This window comes from Diceros bicornis, chromosome 13, assembly GCF_020826845.1.
Source record: "Diceros bicornis minor isolate mBicDic1 chromosome 13, mDicBic1.mat.cur, whole genome shotgun sequence".
Classification (NCBI taxonomy): Eukaryota; Metazoa; Chordata; class Mammalia; order Perissodactyla; family Rhinocerotidae; genus Diceros; species Diceros bicornis.
In genome coordinates, this window is record NC_080752.1 from 26,015,130 (window position 1) to 26,035,531 (window position 20,402).

A 20,402-nucleotide genomic window follows, 5' to 3' on the forward strand; every position below is an offset into this window, starting at 1 on the left:
GATCTCTTCAAAGTCACTGTCACTGGAAAAAGAATGCACGAGACTATTCTAGATGAGAAGACATTAAAGAGATAATTACCAATACAACGCATGGACCTGGACTGGGTATCAAAGCAAAAATAAATAGCTATAATACACATACGGGGGAAACAGTAAATTCTGACTATCTTAAGTATGAGAGTAGACTTGTATGTGCATAAAAGGGCGTCCTTGTCTTTAAGTAATGCACTTTGCTATATTTAGAAGTAGTGTTACCACGCCTGCAACTTATGTTCAAATGATTCAGACAAAAAAAAAAGATAAACAACTAGTTAAAGCCAGTACTTCCAATGCACTCAACACAATCTCTATAGGCGGGGACACAAGACTAGGAGTCTTGGAAAAGGGCGTTGGTCTGCGGGGAGGACACCTCTTGGCTGGGACAACCCCGGACGATAGACGGACGAGAGCTCTCTAGAACAAGGATGCTCTCGGCTGACCCAGAACTCAATGGCTCCAGCTCTCACACTAAGGAAGACCCCACTAGACAAGAGCAGTGAGAGAACATGTTAGAAAAACAAAATTCCAGGCCAGAAAGCAAAGGAAATAAGAAGGAAGGAACGCATTGCGCATACAGTGGAGAAGGACAGCACACACACAAGCAGACACAACCACCACAGACTCGGCCAAACCTGCCTGAAAGGCGCAGGGACAGGAGTAAGAGAGGAAACTCCAGAGGCACATCCCACTGCTGAAGAAAAGCGGTAACAAAAAGAAATTCTACCTACAACTTGCAACATCGAATAACTGAGGAGCCTGGGGCAGAGGCAGCCACTGGGCCCACAGACCATGGGTTCTGGAAGCTTCACTCAGGAGGCTGCAGTTTCTCCCACTGGACCAAATCTCCTCTAGTGGATGTGTAAACTGGCACAGGCATTAGGGAAAACCGCTTGGCAAATTTATTAGAGCTAAACACGTGCTACCCTACGACCCCACAATTTCACTCGTAGGCACAGACCCAACACAAACGCATGCACAGATGTGCCAAAGAATGTTCACAGCAGCATTATTCAAAAGATCCCAAAGATGGAAACTATTCAAAGGCCTATGAACAGCAGAATGGATAAATACTGTGGAATACTCAGACAATGGATTTCTATACAGCCAAGACAAAGGACAAACTACTGCTATAGACAGCAACAGGGATGAATCTCACAGACAAAATGTTAAGCAGAAGAAGTCAGATTCAAAAGCATACATGCAATATGATCCCATTTAAGTTAAAAAAAAAAAAAACACAGGCAAAACTGATCTATAGTGATAAAATTCAGAAGAGCAGTTACCCTTGGGGGAGGTTAATGACTGGAGGGGAGGTGAGGGACGAGGGAGGCCGCTGTGTAATGTTCTACATCCCTCTCTGGGTTGGGTGGTAGTTACACATGCGTTCATTCTGTAAAAATTACACCTTTTATAAAAATTAACTCAAAATGAGTCATAGACCTAAATGTAAAAGACAAAACTATAGCACTCCTAGAAGATAACACAGGACAAAATCTAGGTGATCTTGGGTTTGGTGATGACTTTTTAGATACAACACCAGAGACATGATCCATGAAAGAAATAACTGATAAGCTGGACTTCATTAAAATTGAAAACTTCTGCCCTCGAAAGAAACTAAGAGAATGAAAAAAACAAGCCACAGACTTGGAGAAAACATTTGCAAAACACATATCTGATAATGGACTTCTATCCAAAATATACAAAGAACTTGTAAAATACAACAATAAGAAAACAAACAACCCAACTTAAAAATGGGCCAAAGATATAAAGACAGTTCACCAAAAAAGATATATAGATGGCAAATAAGCATATGAGAAGATGCTCCACATCATATGTCATTTGGGAATTGCAAATTAAAATAACAACGAGATATCATTATATATGTATTAGAATAGCTAAAATCCAAAACACTGCCAACAGCAAATGCTGGCGAGGATGTGGAGCAGCAGGAACTCTCCCTCATTGCTGGCAGGAACACAAAATGGTGCAGCCATTTAGGAAGACAACTGGGCAGTTTCTTACAAAATTAAACACACTCTGACCATATGATCCAGGAACTGTGCTTCTAGCTATTTACCCAAAGGAGTTGAAAATTTACGTCTACACAAAATCCTGAACAAAAATGTTTATAACAGCTTTATTCATAATTGCCAAAACCTGGAAGCAACCAAGATGTCCTTCAGTAGGTGAACGGCTCAACAAACTGGTCCATCCAGACAATGGAGTATTATTCAGCTCTAAAAAGAAATGAGCTATCAAGCCACAAAAAGACATGGAGGAAACTTAAATGCACATTTCTAAGTGAAAGAAGCTAGTCTGAAAGAGCTATTATATACCATACAATTCCAACTGTATGACATCCCAGAAAAGGCAAAACTATGGAGCCAGTAAAAAGATCAGTGGTAGACAGGGGCTGGGGGAGGGAGAGATGAACAGGTGCAGCACAGGGGATATTTAGGGCAGTGAAATTATTCTGTGTGACAGTGTAACGGTGGATATATGATGTGCATTTGTCAAAATCTACAGAATGTACAACACCAAGAGTAAACCTTAATGTAAACGACAAGCTTCAGTTAATAACAACGCATCAACATTGGTTCCTCGATTCTAACAAAGCACCACACTAACACAAGACATCAACAACAGGGAGACTGTGGGGGCAGGGAGTGTATGAGAACTCTGTACTATAAGCTCAATTTCTCTATAAATCTAAAACTGCTCTAAAAGATAAAATCCATTAATTTAAAAAAAATAATGGAACTGTACACTTTGTTGTATGCATGTTATATATCAACAACAAAAGAAAATACATCTCGAGTGAGGCTCATGACAGACTCGGTGCCAAACTGATGCAACTTCTGAGGCCTTGAGGAACCATGCCCATCCAGGGAGGACCCGCAGCGTGCTCATCCAGGGAGGACCCCCAAGCTTGCTCATCCAGGCAGGACCCCCAACCTTGCTCATCCAGGGGGGACCCCCAAGCTTTCTCATCCAGGGAGGATCCCCAAGCTTTAGCTGCTGAAGGAAGCCCAGATCTGCCCCGGCAGAGTTCGTTTGGCTGAGACTCAGCTGCGTAAGAAATTGAAAAGAACCTTTTTTTTTTTTGGATTTCAACTTAAGAATTGTGGACTTTGAATTCTAATTCATAATGACAAGAAAATTTGATTTTGGAGTTTAATTTCTTTGGACTTCAAATTGCAAGGAAATTTAATTTTTGGACTAATTTCTCTCTGGGAAATTCATAATGGAAAGGGGTTTGTATTCAAATCAGGAGCATCTCTAAGTGGTTGGCCTTTTTTATTGAATTAACGCTATCATTTAATCTCATTACAGAACCTCTGATGAGCTACACTGCGTAAAGTGACTGGATAGAATTTAGAATGGGAAATAGAACAGGGAATGAGTTTTCAGCAATGGGTGCTAAATCAGCACATTATTCCGATCCATTCCAAAGCCTTCTGGGAACATAAGCTCAACTGTCCACCAATGGTCCTGGGACGATCCGCAAAGGAAAGGCAGTTGATTTGGGAGAAGTGGCCCCAGGAAGGTTGGGAAACTACCCTAGTGTAATCTAGTCACACCTCGGGCTGCCCATAAACTCAATGATTAGGCCTAGTGAGTGGAGAGAACACCCGGGACACTGCAGGAGAACGCCCTTCCCGGCCATGTGCTTCCATGCAGAGGGACCTCCTGTGCCTGCCCCTGCCTAGCACACTCCTCCCCAGGGCAGAGCAGCTCATCAGCTGGAGGGGTTCGGGGAAGGAACAGGGCCTGAGCTGCTCCCACTTCCCCTCTCTCTTCTTTTCAGATTTGCCCGCCGCAGGACGAGAGGATGCTCGGGTCCACGGGTGAGTAGGGGGCAGCAGCTCGGACCCCAGGGTCCGAGGCTGGCTGCTGCCGTCCAACCCCACCTCTGCCTGCAGCAAAGTCCACCCAATCAGAGCTGAGCGCCAGCAAGCACATCTGGCTCTCGGACTAACCACATTCCCGAGACAGCTCCGACTCTCTCGACTGACCCTGACCTTGGGCAAGGGAAAGGAGCATTACCTGTGTACCTGCGACCCCTCGTGCCCACAATTTGGCTGACCCTGTCAATTGTTTCTTTGTTTTCTAAGCATTAATGTTCATTTTTAAATTTCTTTCCTTCTACTTTTATTGGATTTGTTCTGTTTTTTTCCACCATATTTCTTGAGTTGAACAATTAGATCAGCATCTTAAAATTTTGATACTTTCTTCTTTCCTAATATAAGCATTTAAAGCTGTAAATTTCCTGTAATTACCATTTATTTGCATCTCATTAGTTTTGATATGCAATATTATTTTGTCATTCAGTTTTTTTGTATTTTTGTTTTTTCGGTGAGGAAGATTAGCCCTGAGCTAATACCTGTTGCCAATCCTCCTCTTTTTGCTGAAGAAGATTGGCCCTGGGCTAACATACATTCTCATCTTCCTCTACTTTATATGTGGAACGCCGCCACAGCATGGCTTGACAAGCAGTGTGTAGGTCCATACCGGGGATCACGAACCGGCGAACCCCGGGCCACTGAGGTGGAACGCACGAACTTAACCACTATGCCACTAGGCCAGCCCTGTCATTCAGTTTTAAATAGTCATTTCTATTTTGATTTCTTCACTAACCTATAGAATAATTAAAAGTATGTTTCAAAATTAAAAAAAAACACAAGTTTGGAGCTTTTTGGGGAGAGGGAGTGATTGATTTCTGACCTGGTGGTGTTAGGTCAGGGAATGCCATAAAATTAGATTTGACATAGATCTCTTGGTGTATGGTGATACCTGCTTGGTGGCCTCTCTATGTACACATATCTATGAATGATCAGTTTTTATAGGTTTCAAAGTATGCTTGAAAATAACGCACGTTCTCTAAATCGGTTGCATAAGTTTTATAAGATCACGTTTTCAAATTATATATTATAATATCATTAATTTTTTTCTGCTTGATCTAAGAACTTACTGAAAGAGGTGTGTCAAAATCTCCTGACTGTAGGTTTGTCAATTTCTCCTTATAAAGTCCCTCGGTTTTTCCTCTGTATTTTGAGGCTATGTGTGTTGGAAGTTCACAGAGTCGGAACTGTTTTTTGTCCTAGTGAATTATCCTCTTGATTATCACTCAACAGGCCTCTTTATCCCCAGCTCCACACTCACTTTTTGTCTCGTCTGATGTTAATGCTGTTAAACTACTTTCGTTTGCTTCGTATTTTAATACATCTATTTCCACCTGTTACTTTCTACTCGGGAAAGCAGCAGTGGTTCAGATCCCAGCTCTGTGCCTTACAAGCTGTGTGACTGGCCAAAGATGGGACAATTGACCATCAATAAAAATAACAACATATTTGGTCTGTTTTGATTCACTGTCATTTAAATATCTTAGCTTATGACACCAGAAAAAAAATCATTGGCCTCACCCTTGAAGGATGCTCACTATTCTGAAAATCAGTACATAAATGGGAAGAATCAAGCATTATTCTGCCTTTCCTATATGAACTACACCTCAAGGTAACCAATAGTTGATGTAGGGAAGTTTCTCTTTATGGAAGCATTCCAGCAGGTGTTCTAGAAGTAAAATGTCGCCACCATGCAACCTCAAATGAAATAATCAGGCTGCAAGCAACAGTCCTGATGGCCATGGACGCAGCCAGAAAAGAAGCAACCAGATGTTATGGTGCTGCAGAGACGGTGTGTGCACCACCAGCATAGAGAATTCTTGCCCAAAACACAAAGCGTGCATCTGACCGTGCATCTAGACCTAACTCCCAATCTACAGGAAAACAGGGGAGAGAGGAGCACCTTGAACGTCACCACTGGTACGCAAGCCAAAGTGCAGCCTCTGGGAAGCTCCATGGGCAAACGATGTGGCTCCTTCAACACACGAATTAAAATGAAGAGACGGGGACGGTGGTGGCAACAACAGAGAGAAAGAGACTTGAGAGTCACACTGTTCCAATGTATGGACCTTACTTAGATCCTGATTTGAACAAACTATTAAAATATTTTATGAAATTACTGTGAAAATTTTAACACTGGCTAGATATTTGATGACATTAAGGAATTAATTTTGAGGTGGGATAACAATATTGAGTTCACATTTTTCAAAAAAGACCCCTTAGTTTTTAGATATACATAAGGAAAAATTTATAGATCAAATTATGTAATTTCTGGGATTTGCTTCAAAACAGCCCTGGTTTGGGGAGGGTCTGGGTGGGCATGTGGTTGATACCTGTTGGAGCTGAGTGGCAAGAGCACTGATTCATTGTACTATTCTCTCAAATTCTGCACGTTTGAAGTTTTTCATTGTACAACATTGTTTTTAATAATAAAATTTACAAACAAAGCTTAGCACTGACTTCTCACGTCTGCACATGCACGAGTGCTCACCAGCAGCCAAGGAGCCGTCTTTATTGATCAGAACGAGGATGTGCGACAGGCAGCCTGAGCTGGTCCTCCCGGCCCCGTCCAGCCTGACCAGCTGCAGCCGCGGCGTTGCCGTGGGTGGGAAGCGATAGAACTGTAAGGTGAAGTACACGGTCCTTGGCCACGGCGTTCCCCGGCGGTCCTGGGACACTCTGAATCCAACCAACAACAGCTCTGAATTAATCCAGTGTCCACAGCAGAGAACCCAGGCTTTCATCATGCACGCACTCACGTGGGCAGTCACGTGGGCGCCACAGTGAGAGGCTGCCTCCTTCGCCCACACCAACAGCTCTACGTGATCTTACACTGGACGTCAACCCACTTCAGCCTTGGCTGGAGAACCCTGCTCTCAGAGCTACATGAATACCCAAGAACTGGCCAACACGCTGTCCACACTTTAACCAAGGACCACAGAAGACCGAGCAAAGCAGGGGTTACAGCATTTAGAAATGGCTGTGGGTGGGTCCTAGCCAAACTAAAAGAAAAACAGAAAGAATTCTTTAATATAATAAGACCTGGACATAGAGAGTTCTGCCAGGTCAGAACTACACTGAGTTTTTCTTCAATGCAAGAAATGTAAAAGCCAGTAAAGGGTAACGGACAGAACAGTCAAGAATTTACCTGCTGAAGGCAAGAAACTGCAGCACTATTTCATTGCTTTGGAGACAATCTGATTCTTCCTTTTGAGGGTTGAATTTCACGGGATCTGTAGGATTTACAGCCTCAGCTGGTTGCTTATTGGCATCCAGAATCTCAGGAAAGCCGGAGGACTGCAGGAGCGCCATCGAGGCTCGCGAGGGCTTACTCCCAGAGCTGAAACAGAAAGACCTCCTCAGCCAGCCTGGAGGAGGGGGCCAGCAGAGAGCAGCACCTGTATACCCAGCTCCCCGGGGAAGCCTGTTGTTCAGAGAGTCAAAAGGTCTTGATGGCACAGCACCTGCCCAAGTCCCTCCCAGCCATCCCTCACCTCCGGGTCTGGGCCCCCACGACGACCGGGGCATGCACGGGTGTGAAAGGCAGCTCCCGCAACTGGTCAGCAATGGACATTCCCAGGACCGAGGACGTCTGGCTCAGGTCAGCTTCCAGGTGAGAGATCCTGCCCTCCAAGGGGACCTCCTGCTGAACCAAACAAGGCCCAGGTGAGGCCAACAAGGATCCCACCCTATAACAACCAAGGATGCTCAGATGTGGGGATCCAGCAAGGAACTGCCTCTGTCAGGTTGCTAGCTTTAGCAAATAAAAATACAGGTGGCTCAACTGCATTTTAATTTCAGGTAAACAGTGAATAATTTTAGAATAAGTATGTCCTGTGCAATATTTGAGACTGACACTAAGAAGTTACTGTTTATCTGAAATTCAAATTTACCTGGGCATCCTGTATTTTATGTGAGTTGAAAAGCAACGAGGAAGGCATCACCGATTTTTTGAACAGGTCAGTACCATGGGAGACATCTGATGCCTCAGAGGTAAATTAACATCAAAATCACGTTTACAGAACAGAACGATGGAACCTCCTTCAACACTGCAAGACACTGCCCCTGGCTATTGTAGTCATCCACTTGTGTTCTGCCTTCACTTCCCTCCAAAGCAGAAGACGTGTGTCTAAATGAAGAGCTTGTCTGAGATCCAGAAGGCTCGCTTTCAAGCTGGCTTCCCAAGCTTTCTATTTCAGCTTAAAAGGAATGCCACATAACCAGAGGCAACTCCAACACGTCTCAGGTTCCAGCAATAACAGAGATGCAGGTTCTTCATACATACAAGAGCCCCAGATATATTTTAGAATAAGGCATTTCATGGTACTGTGAGTGTTTTCAAATAAGTAATTAAATGGGGCTCTTTTTCCTCAACGGACTTCCAGTGAGAGACTGGAGACGCAGTCTGCAGGTGAAGCAGCCAGCTTTTGAAACTGCACTCTGAACTCCCTGAGGTGGGTGGGAACACAGGCCTGTTTTAGCCCCTTTGCTCTGCTGGAATCCAGGACAGCGGGCTTCTCTAACTCCTTCAGCCGCCGACAGCAACGAGGGTCCCGGGGAGCAGCAGCCTGGAGCAGCCTCTATTTATATCTCCGGCAAAACTCACCTTTTCCTTCCACACGCAGACACCTATGGGGGCTTAACTTTGTCTTCTTGGGGGGAGCAAAAGCCTAAATCAAGCACCATGGCAAGAAGAGCCCCCAGACCAAATGTGCCTTGGTCACCAAGACAGAATGGTGGCAGACACCTGAAGCACGGAAGCAAGCAGTGTCCGCCCCGCCCTGGTCCCCTGCCTGAATCGCAGAGAGCCCGTGAAGCTCTCAGCCACCTAACCAAGGACCAGAGACTTCAACAGAAGTCAGGCGTTTGGAGCCCTTCTCCTGCAGAAGGCAAGCAGGAAGTGGGGTGGGCGCACTTACCGCCTGGGCCAGGGAGGGCTCAGGGCCGGGTCGCTGCGAAGAGCGTGTGGCTGAGCGGTGCTGAGCCAGGGACTGTGGAGAAGCCACCAGCTGGGAAAGCGACAGCTGAAGGGAAGAAAGCTTGGGTAAGACGATAAAATGCAGCCCAATAATTTCACGAAGCCCCACCCACCAATGCTGGCACAAAACCATCAGAAGGAAGGAGGCCTCTAGATGCAGCCATGGAAGGCAGTGAGGTCTGCTCAGCGGCTGCTCTGGAGCCCAACACCTGTCTAATTTCCTTTATTCTAGTTATCGAGATGTGATTCCGTGATCTCTCCCAGGTCCTAAATATTTCAATGAAAATATCATTACAAGGAAAAGGAAGTGGAAAGGGGGAAAGGGCCAGGGAAGCCAGGTTCTCTGCCACTCGTGGGCTGCAGGCAGACTGGTGGTTGAACCTCTCTGGGTTTCGCCTCCATCCCTGGACTGAACATCTCCAAGACCCCTTCCAATTCCAACCCATGTTCCTCTGACATGGACCTTCCTGTTCAGGCAGTAACATAAGGGCAGCTAACACGGCTCTGGAGACAGAGCTGGGAGGGACTCCGCCTCCGCCACTGCATATCACATGACCAGGGCAAGTCGCCTAACCTTTTCTTGCCTCAGCCTCCTCACTTGTAAAATGGGGATAATAATAGTACCTAATTCACAGGACTACTGTGAGAAGTAAAAGAGAATTTACAGAAAGGGCATAGCACAGGGTAAGCCTTCTATAAATGTTACAAGTACTTGGGAAATGAATGCTGCGATAAAAGACGGATGGAGGGATGGAGGGCCCACGCTCTACTGAAGACCCGTCTCTCAAACCCTGGGCTCTGTTTATAAGGTACACGTTATAAGTGGGACATCTGCTGTCCACAATGACAGCTGGCCCAAGGGAGGCGCTGGTACAGAGAAGGATTCAATACACAAAGAGATGCCGAAAGAACGGATGGGGGGTGCATGGAGCAATGGGGGATCCCGGCAGCATCTTCAGGGGCAGAGAAGATCTTTAGGGTCTGTTCCGCTCCCCTCGGACCCCATAAGCTGTCGTGAGCCGTTCCTGCCCCTGGAAGTGGGAAGCGCTGTCCTGTGGTCCCTGACCACTTAGGGGTAACGTGGAAACTGCTGAAGGGAAAATGCTGAGGCAGGCCAGCAGGGAAGCCTGGGAGGCTGTCCCCAAACACATGTCTTCAGGCGAACACAACATTCACTTCTGATCCGATCCAGTTTCAAGCTGCCTGGTACACGTTAAAGCCACTTCCTGGAGACAGCCTTTGAAACTGATTTAATCAACTTTTCTAGAAAGTCAATTTCCAGGGTGATGCTGGCAGACAACTTCATCAGGAGGACAAGCCAACTCTGACCTCGTTCTAAATCACATGGCCAGAGCCAGTCCAGAGCCACAGGAGAGCACAGGATTCCAGAGGGGCAGTGGTAGCGCTGGCCGGCCAACGGCCAAGCAAGCCAGAACCCTTCCTTCCACACAGGAAATCCTCACACATGGAGGAAATGTCTGCTCTCTGGCGGCCATCATCATGCCAGGCCTCTGTTGGCTGCGGCCTTGTCTCCACCAGCACCAGCTGCTTGGCCTCCAGGCTGGCACTGCCCTGAGTGCTGGTGACAGCCAGGCACCTTCTTCTGGCAGAAACCGTGGGAAGAGGAGGAGTGAAGATCACACCTCAGCGTCTCAGAAAAAAACAAGGGCTGTTCAGTCCTGAAAGATTCTCAACCATTCAGCATAATTGCCAGGGAAAATACGTCATTTTTAAAGTGTTGAAACATGCCTTCAATGGCAAACTGGAGGCCGCCACCCTGATGGGCAAGAGGGAGACTGAGGACACCTAGCCACCGCAGCCAGCAGCCCCTCCCCCTTCCAGCTCACCAGCCCCAAGAAAGCAAACAAGACATCGACTGTTTTTAAAGATGCAAAGGGAACCTTCCCACACCTGGAGCTTTAAATAATTGACTTTGGAATTTTGAAACAGGCCTCTTGGGCCTGGACTTACCCCTGGTCCCACAGGCGAATCCTGGGGGGCGGCAAGCCCCTGGGGCCGTAGTGCTGGCGGGCCTGGGAGGAAGCACATGGGGACAGGGGAGGGGGCCGTCAGCCTCCGCGGGGCCCAGGGCATGCCACGCCCGTCTCCGTCAGGGCCTGACACGTTTCTCCCTGGGCTGTAAGTGGTGCTGCCGCTAAGAGCTGGGTGGCAGCAACTGTACCGTCCAGACGCTCAGTGGTTTGTAAAAGACGCGGGGCGTGCACGAGACAGATCACAGGCAGCTCCCCGCAGGTCACTGCAGAAGAGAACGAACCTGAGCTCGATCTGCTGTCGCCCAGCTCCCCCTCACCTCGAACAGCCTCGTTCTTTCTGAGGGTGCGGTCTCACTAAGTGTGGGCTTAATGAGATGCGACAGTTGTCAGACACGTCAAGTTCTCTAATGTGCTTACCCGTTGCTTTCCCATCTTTTCATCTGCTCACACGTCCTGCCTTCAAAGAGCCAGGCTCTGAGGTCTGCATGGGCTAGTGCTTCCCTGGCCGGGGCCGACTTGCTGTTTTGTTAAATCAGAAACTTCTAAACAGACGCCAGCAGCAGATGCCGCCAGCCGGGCTCACACACACTCCGTCACTCCGGTTCTCCATCACTCACAGCCCGCTGACGCCCGAGAAGCACCACCTGTCCTCCGAGTCCTACTCAGTCTAGTGTGGGCATGTCAGTACCAGGAGGAGTCGAGGCCAGTCCTTCACAGGGCCCCTGAATGAGGGGCCAAGGGCATCCTGTGACCTTGGGGATGCCAGGCAGGTTCTCACAGGGTCCGAGGTGCCCGTCTGCGGTGCGAGCAGCCTCATCCCGTCTCTACCTGCCAAGCACTGTCCCCACAGGGCGGCTCAGGGAGGGGCAGGCTGGTGTTTGCCTGTGCTGCTTCTGGCCCCCAGCCCCAGGCCAGACGGAAACCTCAAGGCCGAGCAGCCCCCAGGGCTTCCTGGGCCCTGCACTCCTGCACAGGAGCCCCGCCATCTCTCGACCGAGTCTCCTAGACCTCACCACACTGTGCCTGAGCATCGGGGCCATCTGTCGTCTCAGGATCATTTCACAATGACTGCTCTCCTTCTGCCTTTACCCACCAACGTCACTCCCTCCAGTCTACAGTAGGGGCTGCCCCGGCCTGGCCCCAAGCCCATCCGGACAGGGCCCCCTCCACCCACCCGAAGGCCCGGGTACGACTCATCCAGATTCCCTGAGGACCACGGCCCATCTCCAGCCGTTGGGGCCATGCCCTGGCTTGCTCGTCACCACCCCCTTCATGAAGACTGGACTCTCTCCACTGTGCACGGACACCACCCACTGTTGGACTTCAGGACAGCCCAGACCCTGAGAAACCGAGGCCCTTCCCCAGAAGCTGAGTCCTGCCTCGTGTCACCCTCATGTGTGCGTGACCGCCCGCCTCTGGCTTTCCCTCCCTCCTCCTCTGTGGCCTCTGCTGAAGTCCCCACACAGCCACCTCTGAGCCCTGGAACAGCAGGCACCAATGTGCGTCAAGCCAACGAGCTGCTCATGCTCCCCTGCGGCCCCGAATCCGCAAAGCACACAGTGCAGGGCCGGCACGGGGCGGGCACGCAGTTCCTACCGACCAGCCACCCGAAGCACGGGGTCCATGATTTTAGACGCTGTGCACTCTGTATAGAGAATGCCCAGCAACTCCTGTGCTGCTCTCAATCGCAATAAAATGAAAATAACAGCAACAAACACTTTGTCTGCCAAGGAGGAACCCAACACAAAGCACCACCCTAAACCTGGCCCTGCTGTACCCACCAGGGCGGACACGCCACCAAAGTCCCCTCCAGCTGCTCCAGAACCCACTGGAGAAGGCGCCGCAGGCTCCCCCCAGGCTGAGGGCCGAGGCTGACGAGCAATGGGGGGCAGAGGCAGAGGGAGCTCCCCCCTCAGGGGGTCAGCAGCACGGCTCGTGTTCCAGCCACTCCCCAGCACCCCCACCTCCCACCCGTGCCCCGGCTCCTTTCTAACAAGCCAAGAACTCCAGAACACTCGAGACTTTGAGCCTTTGGTTCCTGAAACGAGCTCACTTCAGAGGGAGTCAGCAAATCATCGAGCAAGCATTGCTTCCCAGGAAAAATGGAATGTCACTAGAAGCCAAATGCAGATGAGGATTCTGCCAGGGCCAGCTGTCCTTGAAACCTCGAGCCTCTCCACAGACAATTTCAGAGCTCTGCGCAGCAACCCGCTCCCCACCCCTCCCCCGAAACAGTCTCAAAGGCGGAACACAAGAACCGCAAGCTGAGTTCTCCTTTGTTCCACCCTGAACGCAGGCTCCGAAAACTGCACAGGCTGATTCTGGTAACGAGGTAAAAACTGCAGGAAATGGTTCCATTATCCTCTGCTAAGAGAAGCCTGGCACTTAGGAGCGGCCCCTCCGTGTCCTCCAGTGAGGGAAATCTGAGCGCTGCAGCGAGTTCAACTTCAACGCACAGTAAACCTCCTCACGTGCACTCTCACGCCCCCACGCTCTCAACGCTGGGCGCTTGCGGGGTGTTGTTTAAGGTGGTTCTTTACATCGTGATTTATGCAATCTTATCTTCCTAGAGAACAAAACGGCACAAGAAAGGCTCTGGCAGTGGATTAAAAAGACGCCCACTGGTGATCCCAGGGCCAAGAGGGCCTGAGTCCATACACCCCAGTGAGGCAGGGCAGAGAGAAAGTATACCAAAACCACAAAACAAATCAGCTTCAACACTTTTTTCCTTTAATGTTCCCTGTGGTGACTGTTGGTTAAGTTGCTTCTCAAAGATACCATCGAATGGTCGCACTCAGAGAGCATCGCAGCCTCGGGAGAGCATCCACCTCAAGTCCTCCAGGAGTCTCCCAACAGCCAACAAGGTGTCTGACTGGGAAGCCCAACTTCCGCCACAGAGCACGACCAAGCCGAGCGCTGTCCGGGCAACACGCATGTGTGCAGAGGACACGCGTGCAATGCTACCTGTGGCGAGCACAAGAGTGTCTGCAGCAGCCCTGCTGACAACAGCAAACCGCCATGACCCACATGCCCGAGCACAGAAGCACCCGAGCAAATCCCACAAGCCCACGTGCAGACCACGGAAGCGGTTAGAGGGGGAGGTCAACCAGGGGCCTGACAGGGAAGGTCGCCACAACGAGTTACAGAGTAGAAAAACAATTTGCATAATGTAATCCTCTCTATGTTAAAGGAAAAAAAGAAAGAAAGCAAACTACATATGGATGTAGGCATGTAGGAAAATTCATGGAAATTCGTGGGACAGTATGGAACAGTGAAGGGCTGTAACTTCCCCCATTAAATATGTGAGTAAGCATGTATTTGTATATTACCCGAGGGATTAAAAATAAATTTTAATTTAATGATCACTATAAGGCATGTCCTTATGTCCCTGCCAGAACCGGAAACGCTCCTGGGGAACCAATGACACCAGTCAGCACAGCACTGAAAAATGAGATTTCCACAGTGGGCAGCTGTTGACCCCGGGTGCTTCTGCCCCTCTGCTGTACCCCGGCTGGGAAGGCTGGGCTCTGCGCTGGGAGGAACGTCAGCGTCTGGCCGAGCCATCACAGGGCTCTGGTTTGAGGTAAATAACCTGGACGTTAGGAGAAGATCACAGAAACTCAGAGAGGGCAGCTCTGCCCAGTGCTCATGGGCCACGGGGCCCAGGAAGCTGTGCCCGGGACACCTCAGCCTCGGCGCCATCAACAGAGAACAGCAGGAACGGACTAAATCAGTGGTTTCCCACGCCGCCACTGCTAAGTGCAAGGCAGCCAGGATCCACACTGATTGCCTGAGACAAAGGAGAAACCTACCTTTCCAGCTGCAGCCGGTGTGCCACCTGTCTGAAGATTCATTTTCCCCTGACACTTTGTTATTCCTCAATCAGTCTCCACTCACCGAAAATCGCTGTTAGCAAAGGCTCAATTGTCCAGGCCTCTCTTCTGTCAGGGCAGCTTCCAGAAGCCCAAACACCCTATACTTGACTAAAAGGCAAGGCAGGGGCTTGCAGTCTGCTCAAAACCTGGGCTGCCCGCGTCCCACCGGGTCACACAAACACCTGAGTCCTCGGCTTTCTCTGCATTCTGTCTGGAGGGGGAAGTCCAGAATTATGCAAATCTGAAGCACATTCCACATTCCACATTCTAGGAAAAGAGGGACGACTTTTCAGGTCCACACACTTCAGACAGCACTTCTGGAGAGTCATATGGGCTAGAGTCACAGAAGGATGTAAAAACAAGCACACAGGTAAATGAACAATCACAAAGAGGATGTCAGGGAGACATCCTCCAGGCTGGAGAGAGCAGAGGCCTCGCCAATGTCCTCTCTGGAAAAACTGGTGGGCTCCCCGCAGCATGACCACTTTCCTGCCCATCACTGACCAGGAGCGGGCCTGCATAGGAGGCAGTGTTAAAGCCCTTTATCCCCAAATGCACGCTGTCTTCCTGAGAATGCTTTTGTCTGAACACAGCTGTGCGTTCTGGGGGGAGACCGAAGAAAGAGTCAGCAGGCTGGGCCCGATGAGGAGCGTGCATGGAGGACAATGCTGCCCAGGGAACAGACCTGCCTGTGTTTCACTGAAGGGTCAGTTATTTGCTGGGAGAGGTGTCTGTTGCTTAGCAACTTGCAGCAGCTCAGGCCAAGGCAGGGAAGGGGCCAGGCCTTCGTCTGGGGCGGGGGCGGGGGGGGGGGGGCGTCTGCCAATATGACGGGACCGGGACGAACAACTGGCCCCAAAAGGCAGGGGGAAGGAAGGGGTCATCACCGCTAAAGATGCAGCTGCTGTGATTCAAAAACAGGTCATGAAGCACCGCTTCTCTGGCCATGCTGGGGCCGCGTCCCACATACAGCAACTAGAAGGATGCATAGCTATGACATACAACTATCCACTGGGGCTTTGGAGGAAAAATAAATAAGTAAAATTAAAAAAAAAAAAAAACAGGTCATGAAAAACAGCTTTCCTCATCAGACCTTGAAAATAAAGGAGTAATCAGTATTTAATGGTACTCTAGACACTGAATTCATAAGGCAAACCCATCTGAAAGGCCCCTATTCCTAATTATTTGGAGCTAAAAAGTCATTTTTCCTAAGACTTGGACCACAGCAATGGGAGAAATGAGCAAAATCCAGGAAGAGATCAAGGGACAGCTCGATGATGAGCGGGCTCGGGTCTCCGTGCAGAAGGAATTCAGGGCGCAGGTACCCCATCTCGGCTAACCAGGCCCAAGAGGAGTGGGGAGCACGGTGACACTGGGGTCACCTTCACGGGCCGGTCTCAGAAGCATCATCTCCCTCGTCGGTGCTTTGCTCTGAACCCCTCACTGACCTTCTCCAGCAGAAAGCGCCCTAGATTCCTCTACAACCTGCACGCTAACTTCCGTTCCTACTCAACAGCTTTACACTCTCCCCACTGCTGCACAATTTCCTGGATGACACGACTCATGGCTAGGGGGCTGCCTGTGGGAGAGAACATTCCGACAGTGTCGACAGCACAAAAGGTCACAACCACGTCCAGAATGTAACTCAAAATATTCTGGGAAACACCATAGTTACATATTTTCAACGACCCCTTCTACATGGCTGTTTTTAAATCTATTAAGCAAACACACCGAAATTCTGACACCACCAGAACATTCAAAAGCAAAATCCAGGTCAGGGCAATTCCAAGTTACAGAAACAGAGCCTGAGTGCCCTCTAGCGGCTCACTCGCACTCTTCCATGGAGGGCGATGAATGGACCTGTGCTCTCTGGAAATTTCACAGAAGAAATAAAAGGATTATTCATGAGGGAAAGCCTAAGCACTTCACTTAAAGTGACAGCCGCATATCATTAGGATTTCCAAAGGAACCATATAAGGTGGTAAAATACTGAAGTTGGAAAAGTTTGCATCATAAGTTAAAGACTTGTAGATATTTAAGTCTCTTACATTGGGTCTTGGGAGGCAATGTCTTCAAATGCATTAAACCTGGGATGAAGGCGATCATATTAATGTGACACAAATGCAGCAATAAATCCAAATTAAATAAACCAAATGAAATCAGCTTCCATCCATGCAGATCAGCTGGTCCCCAAACAGCAGCTGAAAAACAGACGATGCTGCTCCCACACATCTGCACTGGAGTCCAATTCCTGATCCTTCCAGCAACCAAGGTATGTGCTCCTGTCTGCCAAGGGTGTAACGATAAATCTTCTGGTGAAGAACTGAGTGTGTGTACCCAACAGCTCTGCATCTGAAGAAGTCAAATCCAGGCTCAGTGCGCCCTACGTGGGAAAATTATACCCTGGGCCCAGTCATCCAGAAAGAGGCTTGTCCCAGCGGGTGACAGGATCCATCTCGAGCCCAAAGTGAGCTGCCCCTGTGGGGAAGCCCTCCCCGGGAGGGCCCTGGTCCCCTGAACCTCCACAACGCTCCTTGGAGCCCAAGCACGTCTGGCCTCCTACAGGCACTGTTCTGTGCCCAGCTGCCTGTCTAAAGGTCAAGACGGTGGGCTTCCAGAGGACAGGCCGGTTCTCACTGGTCTTCATCCTCACACAACAGGAGGAGTGGCAGGAACTACTACTATCTCCTCATTCGAAGATTGAGAAATGCAGGAAAAGCTGGTCAAAGCTGGGATGCCACCACGCAGTAGAAGCAGCAGAGCGCAACCAAGACCAAGGACTCGGAATCAGGGGAGCAGGCCCTCAAGCTGTGGGGCAACCACGTCTGTCTGCCGGTTCTGCCCACCCCGAATCCACACTCTCTTCCGAAAGCAGCACTGATGGCTCCCTTTGGGGAATCACCCTCCCAGCCCTTACCCGTGTAGTCAGGGCAGGCCAGCCCACCCCCTACATCAAGAGAGGGTGTGTGGCATACACGGACAGCTAATTTTCGACAAAGGAGCTAAGAACATGCAATGGAGAAAGGAAAGTCTCTTCAATAAATGGTGTTGGGAAAACTGGACAGCCACACGCAAAAGAATGAAAGTGGACCATCTGCTATCGCCGTTCACAAAAATTAACTCAAAATGGATCAAAGACCTGAAGGTGAGGCCTGAAACTATAAAACTCATAGAAGAAAACATAGGCAACACACTATTTGACATTGGTCATAAAGAAATCTTTTTGGATGACATGCCTACCCATACTAGGGAAACTAAAGAAAAAATAAACAAGTGGGACTTTATCAGATTAGAGAGCTTCTATAAGACAAACAAAACCAGAATCAAGATGAACAGACAACCCACCAGCTGGCAGAGAATATTTGCAAAACATACATCTGACAAGGGGTTGATCTCCATAATATATAAAGAACTCACACAAATGAACAACAAAAAAACAAACAACCCGATCAAAAAATGGGCAGAGGAAATGAACAGACACTTCTCCAAAGAAGATACACAGATGGCCAATAGGCACATGAAAAGATGTTCAACATCACTAATCATCAGGGAAATGCAAATCAAAACAACACTAAGATACCACCTCACGCCCGTTAGAATGGCTATAATCACCAAGACAAAAAACAACAAGTGTTGGAGAGGATGTGGAGAAACAGGAACCCTCATACACAGCTGGTGGGAATGCAAACTGGTGCAGCCTCTATGGAAAACGGTATGGAGATTCCTCAAAGAATTAAAAATAGAGATGCCCTATGACCCAGCCATCCCACTACTGGGAATCTATCCAATGAACCTGAAATCAACAATCCAAAGAGGCTTATGCACCCCTATGTTCATTGCAGCATTATTCACCATAGCCAAGAAGTGGAAGCAACCTAAGTGTCCCTCGACTGACAACTGGATTAGGAAAATGTGGTATATATATACAATGGAATACTACTCAGCCATAAAAAAAGACAAAATCGTCCTATTTGCAACAACATGGATGGGCCTGGAGGATATTATGTTAAGTAAAGTAAGCCAGAAGGAGAAAGACAAACACTGTATGATCTCACTCATATGTGGAATATAAACCAACACATGGACAGAGAAAACTGGACTGTGGTTACCAGGGCAGTGGGGGTGGGGGGTGGGCACAAGGGGTGAAGGGAGTCATATATATGGTGATGGACAAACAAAAATGTACAACCCAAAATTTGACAATGTTAAAAAAACTATTAAAACATCAATTAAAAAAAAAAAAAAAAAAAAAAAGAGGGGCCGGCCCGGTGGCGCAAGCGGTTGGGTGCGCGCGCTCCGCTGCGGCGGCCCGGGGTTCGCTGGTTCGGATCCCGGGCGCACACCGACGCACTGCTTGGTAGGCCATGCTGTGGCGGCGTCCCATATAAAGTGGAGGAAGATGGGCACGGATGTTAGCCCAGGGCCGTCTTCCTCAGCAAAAAAAGAGGAGGATTGGCGGATGTTAGCACAGGGCTGATCTCCTCACAAAAAAAAAAAAAAAAAGAACGGATGTGAGGGAAAAAAAAAAGAGAGGGTGTGTGGTCCAGGGCCCACTGCCCCAACCCACCCCCCTCGCAGTCACACGGGGTAAAGGCAGGTGGCGCAACACAGTGAGGAGGCTCCATCTCAGGTTTCACTGGAAAAACTGAATAAAAAACTTCTTTCTGCTGGGATTCCTCAGCCCAAGAATACCCACAGAGCTCCTGGGGCCACCACGTGAAGAAATCCCACCTGGAAGGAAGCCAACACTGAGAGACCTTGAGGGTGAGGGGCAGGGTATGGGAGCGAGACAGACAGACACACCGAGTTTTCAGGACATGACTTGAGTCCTATGATACAGCCATGCTCACACCAGGACTCTTCTGTCACATGAGCCAACAGATTCCCTCTCTTGTTTAACCTACTCTGAGTTGAGTATCTCTCGTACGTGCGAGTCCTGATTAATTCATTTACTCTACAAACACGTGTTGAATGCCTTACTAGGGGCCAGGACTCTGCTGGGCAACAGAAAGATGAGTAAACACAGCCCCACTTCTGAGACGCTCCTGTGATAGTCTTCAGTACTGAACAAACATCCACACCAAAAATCTGCACCTCTTCACCTTCCGAGGCGCAAATCAGGGCATTTGCCAGCCCCCGCAATTGGGTGGGGCCACGCGGCTAGTTCTAGTCAATGAGTCGGGAGAAGTCACGAGTCATTTCTGGGCCAGAGCATTTAACTGGTGGAACGAGATCCTCCAGAGGCCTCATTTTCTTTCCGGCGCAGCGGCCAGCAATACTCAACATGACAACTGCCCTCTGTGACCACGATGAGCAGAGCTACCACCAACCCACAATGGACGCATAGCAGGAGTAGGAAATGAGCCTTTTTGTTTTAAACCAGTGAGATTTGGGAATTATCTGTTACCATAGCAAACACAACTGATACACTCCAACAGTAAGGGAAGGAAGAAACGCAGAACACAAACAATATTACAAAATAAACAGCGGTATCTACAAAGGGCTGTGAGATACAGAAGAGAAAGTTCTGCCAGGGATGAGACACTTGAGCTGGGCTTTAAAGATGAGCAGAAGTTTCCATATGAAAGGATAAGAAAAGTTTAATAAATTTTTT

General features: G+C 48.8%; 1 protein-coding gene across 11 annotated transcripts in view; it reads right to left on the reverse strand.

Annotated features, from left to right (window-relative positions):
• NPHP4 (nephrocystin 4) overlaps positions 1 to 20,402 on the reverse strand; it is a 134,480-nt gene that overhangs the window by 39,264 nt on the left and 74,814 nt on the right. For 9 of the 11 annotated variants that reach the window (XM_058552748.1, XM_058552744.1, XM_058552742.1 and 6 more), the window contains 5 exons: positions 10,891 to 10,952; positions 8,861 to 8,965; positions 7,436 to 7,587; positions 7,090 to 7,281; positions 6,433 to 6,620 (listed from right to left, as the gene is read on the reverse strand). In XM_058552748.1, the coding sequence (XP_058408731.1) occupies positions 6,433 to 6,620; positions 7,090 to 7,281; positions 7,436 to 7,587; positions 8,861 to 8,965; positions 10,891 to 10,952 (699 nt within the window). The remainder of the gene's footprint in view (positions 1 to 6,432; positions 6,621 to 7,089; positions 7,282 to 7,435; positions 7,588 to 8,860; positions 8,966 to 10,890; positions 10,953 to 20,402) is intronic. The other 2 variants (XR_009221840.1, XM_058552740.1) reach the window with 1 other exon arrangement.